Raw genomic sequence first — 6,555 nt, 5'->3', positions numbered from 1 at the left:
AATCCCTTGTCACTCCAGCAAGAAAAACTCGCTCCCTTTCCTAAACACTACAGCAATGTAATCATTATAAATATTTTTTAAGTCTCTTGAATGTATAACTTTGAAGCATCACATGTCCTGAGCAATGGTACCACTGCACTATTCAATATATGTGTGTAAATGCGGATCATTTGCTGAATGCACATGAACTAAATAGTTACGCAAAATATCTATATAGCTAGATATATAGAACTTATACGTGTAAAGTTTGACCAACCTGTCATTCAGAGGCAAGGGAACAAACGTTTTTTTTGTGGTGTGACATGATAACCGTGCCAAGGGGCAGCATAGAGAAAAGACGTAAGCTCAAAATAGACCCCAAAGACAGCGACGGGAGAAATTAGTTGCATTGGGGGATGAACTGGAGTTGCAGGAACAGAGAATCCACAGAGATTTAAGGCATGCAGGTTTCATAAAAGAACAAAGAGTACAGCAGGATTAAATGAATCATTCTTTAAACAAATGAGGTTTGACAGTGGCCATTGCGATAACAACTGGAAACAAATAAAGGTCTTGGTGGCAATGACGGATTTTCCATGTAGAAGTAAATGTCACGTCAATATGAGGATATAAAACGAGGATCATATTTCAGGTAAATAAAGGAGAAAAGCTTCCCCCGACTCTCTTCTTTTGCAGTAAAGTTACAGTTTCTATTTGAGGCCACAGCTGTTTTGTGTAGTTGAATATACTCTGGAAGATGGCAGTAATGAATCAGGCTAAAATGTAAGTTAAATGGACAGTAAGGGATTTAGAAGAAGTCCCCCTTCTGTTTCGCTGTATCAGAAATAGTGGCCAATGTCTAATGTTCATTTGCTGAATGACCAGCAGATTGTATCCTTTCCCCATATTGGCTCTTGCAGGGTGGTGCAACATATTTTTCGTCAGACACGCTAAAAAGAAGCCTGTTTATGTGCTTTTCCGTAGGGTATCTGTTTGTTATTTCAGAATGTTTTATGAATGGCATTTTTTAGGTGGCACAATGGATCAGTGGGTGGTACACTTGCCTTACTCCTCCAGGGTTGGTGGTTTGAATGCCCAGTTTCTCCCCTTTCCCCACGGGTTTCCTCCTGCAGTCCAACAATAAACAGTTAGACTAACTGATATCTTTAAGTTACCCGTAGGGGGTGCGTGTGCGCTGTGATGGACTGGCATCGCATCCAGGGTGTACGCTTGCAGAATAGAATTACTCCTTTTTTTACACTTTGGAATATCAACACCATTTTTAGAGCTTAAATATTTCTCATACAACAGCAAGATATGCGAAGACTGAAATTTAGCGCTTGTCCTCAATACAATAACAACACAAAGAATACAATACAAAGGCCTTCTGGAAAAAACAAACATGTTCAGGAGATGTAACCCTTTTATCCTATACAGGAACTTAATTGTTAATATTGCAGTAAATGTATCTTGTTTTAAGGAAGCAGTGAAATAGGTTGATTTTTCAAGCTGCTTGTAATGAAGGACTGAGATACGTTTAAATGCTCTCTAAAATCAGCGTCAAGGGTAGAGCCACGCATGCGCAAAATGACCACAACGGTTGTTAGAAAGGCTTGCCCAAAGGATAAATAGAAGCCGGCAATTTATAGCACACATTTTATTTTGAAAACTTATAAAAAAGTTTTTGTAATTTCTGGCCTGGACAACAGTAAGATATATATTAAGACCAAACTGTACTTTTGCTTTGATTGTTCCTCTATTCATCTCTGGCAGATTTTATGTAATATTTATGAAAAACTGTGGCCTACTTATATCTGAGACTAACAGATGTTGCCGTATAATGAAGGTAATAATTTAAACAGTCAACCAAATCAACAATGCAAAAGTTTTCATTGTAACCCTCTACAAGAAGTGCTGGGCAAACGAAATAAGTTTCCTTTGAAAATGTTTTATTATAAAATCTGAGATTATATACATAATAAATACATACATACATATAAAAGTATTTAATGTACTGATACGTATCTGTAGAAGTTGTTTAAAACTGTCATATCGTTTCTGGGTTAGAAAAAACAACTTCCATTATGATCAAGCAAAACTACACACTCCACTCCGACGCTTGCTGGGACAAACACGTCAATAAAGCTACAGGGCTCGACTGTACCATTGTTACCCTCAGGGGTGTCATTTTACGAAACCATTTCAAAATGTACTTTAAAAAATCACCCAACTACATAACATCTTGATAATATGTATAAAAAGACAGGTTTATTTTATTAGCTGTTGATTTGCAGGGTAGGCTTAGTATTCTGACTTGTATAAAGTTTGATTTCTCAGTTTGGGTACTGCGGATGAGTTGTATCGCCCGGTTGGAGCTTCCCTCCCTGCTTACGGACGAGACTGAGAACCTGCGATAATCATAAGTACTGATACCTGATGGGAGGCCGACGTTGAATGTCCGAGTTTGGACATTAACGATTTGATGACATTCACTTCGCGTTGGGAACTATGTGAAAACAGGACGAGTCGTCCAGTCATGACTGTTTAGAAATCAATGGCAAGCAACTTTAAACTGTTCTTATAACGCGTACTATGGCTGCTCGACCAAGGTAAGTACTGTGGTGGGCTAGCCGATAGCTAGCGCTGAGCTAAGTGGTCATTTGTAATGGTGAAGAGTCCTTTTAACAGGCGACGTTAAAGATGTTACCTTTGTATGTGTTTTACAGCAAAGAGACATTAGTCAGTGTTAACCGTGGCTGTCGAAGAGGTTTAATGGTAGTAGTTGGGTAGAGTTTACTGGAAACTAGCTGGTTAAACTCCGAACAGCTGTTTGGCGAAGGGATGTACTTCGGTCTTCCAGTTCACTACCTACATAAAAACTCTAGAAATGAATAAGGAGACGTCAATTTTGAACATTTGTAATGAAAATAATGGATATTATTATTAAACATGAAATGCTCGGTGTTTTATATTAATATGACGTCTTTTGTTGCATTTTTGGTGTACACCTGACTAAATTGTTATGAATTGTAGATGAAAACTGTTGTAATGGAATTGTTATGCAAATAAGTTTAGGGTTTTTTGAGCCAAACATGAATGTAAAATTATGCTAGGTTAACAAACACCTCGCCCGTAGTTACCCTGTAGTTATTATTAACTCTTCTCTTTTTAGTGCCAGGCCTTCCTGAATTGGAGAAAATATGTATTATTAACTTGCATTAGCATTAATCTGTGTTTTTGATTTGATATTCCATACATTTTATAAAGCCATTCGGTTTGTTGGTATATTATTTTCAATTACATAGAGGTATCTGATCTGTTGATTGTCTGAGTTGTAAAATAATGTGCATCTTAGCTACATTGTCGTAATATGATTTAAAATAAGATTAAAAGTGATTTGTCACATAAGTTGTAGTATTGACAGAATACTTCAGTAATATTAAACTCTGCCAGATATACTTGAATGATTAAATGGGTACGTAAAGGATTACAAGATCTTTAGTCTTTGTTTCACTTTTTTAAGTTCTGCACTTAAATATATGTGATGGGACAAAATGTACATCAAAAGCACATCGATATACAAATCAATATACAATTTAAAGTTTACATGATTGCATGCAATGACAAGACCAAAGATCAGAAAGTGTGATTATACAGTATGATTCAAGAACGTTTACTAATTGCCTTAGGGGAAAGAGGAAATCAAACAGGATCTATTTTTCTCAGATTATAAATCACTACATTCATTACACATATGTTGTAGTAATTCCTTTAGTTCAGAACTGGCACCTTGCAAGGAATAATACTCTCATATTACTAGGAAACAATTCTGTTGTATATTATCAGACCCCTGATATTCATTAACTTTGTAGCCTTTGTGTCTCCTTGATTGTTTTGATGTGTTAGCTTTATCACAGATTTATCTATGATGATGTTTACTTTAGAGTTTAAATTTACCATTAATTCTTAATCTTGTGAAATGTTGCATTTGTCTAGATGATGGTGAGTTTTCACTGTCTGAAAATATACATTTAGTTAGTATGAAAGTGCTGTGTTTTTGTACTACCTGTAAATGTATACTTGGGATGCATGGAATTAATTTTAGTTTTAGACACTTTGAATTTGCATTTACCTTTTAATCTCTCAAAAGATTGCTTTAAAGTCAGTTATGCATGCAATACATTAAGGCATTGCATCCATCGATTACCCACTGTTTTTCCAGTATGGGGTCACAGTGACCCCGAGTTTGTCCTATGCAGCAAATGGTATAAAGCAGGAAACACAGTGGAAGGGATGCCAGTGTGTTGGGCCCATAATCAAGCTCTATGTGCACTTTTGCCACATCAGTTCCCCCAACCATATATTAACCAATAGGGCTTTTGTGGATAATTATGTAGTGTCAACATGGGGAAATATTATCTTTATTTATAAAAGCTGCTGTATTGGAACTGGTATACATATAGTAGTTTAAAGTTGCAGCATCTTTAATACTTGGGCAGTCGTTCAGGATAGTCGACAGGATCTCCTGACCAAAGAAGGAGAAAAAGTACCATAGTGGTGGCATAAATACGAGAATGATACCTGTGAGGTCAGCAGACTTTTGAAACTGATGCATTTGAAGAATTTCAGATGGTCTGATTTGCTTTTCCCCCTCTTTGCATGGAACTTTCATGATTGCAGTGATTGCATTTGATGGGAATGTGGGGATGGTATTTATGGGTCTTGGTTAACAAACATTGCAGCTGTAAATTATGGCACTGTGGCATATGTTTTTATGCAGTAAATTACTGTATTCATTTGACTGACCTTCTGCCCCATTATCAAAAGAAATTGCACCTTGGTGATTATATCAATCAAAACAGTTATTCCATGTTTGGAAACATAGCCAGAAAAGGTTCATTTATTCGTATCATAAATTCTGTTGTACATTTTAAGTGCTTTGCATGCTAGTATCACAGAAATTGAAAAGTATAACTTTAAAAAATATGTTCTAATAATTGTGACTATAGGAGTGTTTCCTGCCATGTATATACTATACTATTATAATTTTTATGTTATATTTTATTGTTATTTTTCTTAATTTTTACAATGTGCAAATAAGTGTCGCTTAGGTTTTGTTATTCCGACACATTGACAGCCACTTCGCCTTTGGTTACAACTTTTCTTAGTTGTTTGTGTTTGCAGTTTTAATGGTAAACTATTTTGAAAATAAATTCTGTTTTGCCCGCTGTGCTGAAACTACACAGAACCATGAACCCATAACCCTGGTTTATACCGAACCATGAATTTTGTGTACCGTTTCGCTGCTATTTTCTGTGTAACTCAGGACATTCATCGCTGTTTTGTTTTTATTGTGAAAACTTGAGAAAAGTTTGGAGAGAGCTTGAAGGATCAGCTGAATAGCAGCCACTCTTTAGACAACTACTTACTGGCTCAGTGTCCAGTGCCTGCACAATAATGCAGATGCTCCTTGATTTACGGTGGTTCAACTAAAGATATTTCGACGGTGCACATTCAGTAGTGATGCAACTTTGAATTATCTATCCCTGGTCTAGCGATTTTGCTATACAGTACTTTCTACTGATGCTTCCAGTCTCTGTAGCTATCCTGAGCATAAACATCTCATGCAGTGTTTAACAACAGCTTGTATGTTTTGTTTTTTTTCTGTGTTTAAGCAAATATTTGCTTGTTTTGTGACGATAATTTACTTATTTTCACGTCCGATTTAACATACATTTTCAACATGTGATGGGTTCATACAGAGAAGCATCTGTATATAAATTTTTTTCATTTAATCTAATAATCTGGTATGTTTAAGAGAAGCCACCAGTGTCTTTTATTTGCACTCTTACATTTGTGCATCTGTAACTTCGGCTTGCATATCAAAGTAGTTTGTATATGAATCACCTTTTTGTAATATTTTATCATGAGACAGTATGAGGAAGTAGAAATTTCAGTTTAAATTTGTTTCTGCAAGGATGTAATATTTAGGTTGTAGTCCCATAGGTAGCCAGTCTCTTCGCAGTCCCAAATATAAACAGGAGAAAAATAACCCAGAAGTACCCAGCAGAGTGTACTTTCACAGTTATTATTCCAGTTCTTTATTTAAAAGCTACAGTCCTCTTATTTCTGTGTTGTATGAAAGCTCCCATCCACTAAAGGTCAAACGTTTTGGGTCTGAATTTTTCAAAAATATCCTCAATTTGCAATTTAAAAATCATAATAAAAGAAAAAATTGTTGTTTGACAAGGGGAAACATTCTTTGCAAAAAAAGTGGTATGAGTGCAAATATGTACTGAAGTGTAATACTGAAATTTACTGTAGTGACTTAAGCAGGGTTATTGTGTGTGTTCCGGTGTTTTGAGAGAAAATCAATGTGAAGGAGTGAACCTTGTACCCTGTCTCTCCTAGTCAGATGAAGTACCGAACAAATGGGTATTGCCAAGTTAATTTACAGCTGTTCAGCATTCGGTTTATTGTTTTTGTCATTTTGGATTAATATTTTATAAGAGGGGGAGCAGTAAAAATGGAAAAATATTGTAGATATTTCTGCTCTATGATCTTTCATTTTGAGCA

General features: G+C 35.8%; 1 protein-coding gene across 2 annotated transcripts in view; it reads left to right on the top strand.

Moving 5' to 3' along the window:
- Nucleotides 1-2,367: 2,367 nt before the first annotated feature.
- aff1 (AF4/FMR2 family, member 1) overlaps nucleotides 2,368-6,555 on the top strand; it is a 31,426-nt gene continuing 27,238 nt past the window's right edge. For both annotated transcript variants that reach the window (XM_049020061.1, XM_049020060.1), the window contains exon 1: nucleotides 2,368-2,588. In XM_049020061.1, coding sequence (XP_048876018.1) covers nucleotides 2,572-2,588 — 17 coding nt within the window. In that variant the 5' untranslated portion in view covers nucleotides 2,368-2,571. The remainder of the gene's footprint in view (nucleotides 2,589-6,555) is intronic.

This window comes from Brienomyrus brachyistius, chromosome 7 (assembly GCF_023856365.1).
Source record: "Brienomyrus brachyistius isolate T26 chromosome 7, BBRACH_0.4, whole genome shotgun sequence".
Classification (NCBI taxonomy): Eukaryota; Metazoa; Chordata; class Actinopteri; order Osteoglossiformes; family Mormyridae; genus Brienomyrus; species Brienomyrus brachyistius.
This window is presented reverse-complemented; position numbering and strand designations above follow the sequence as displayed.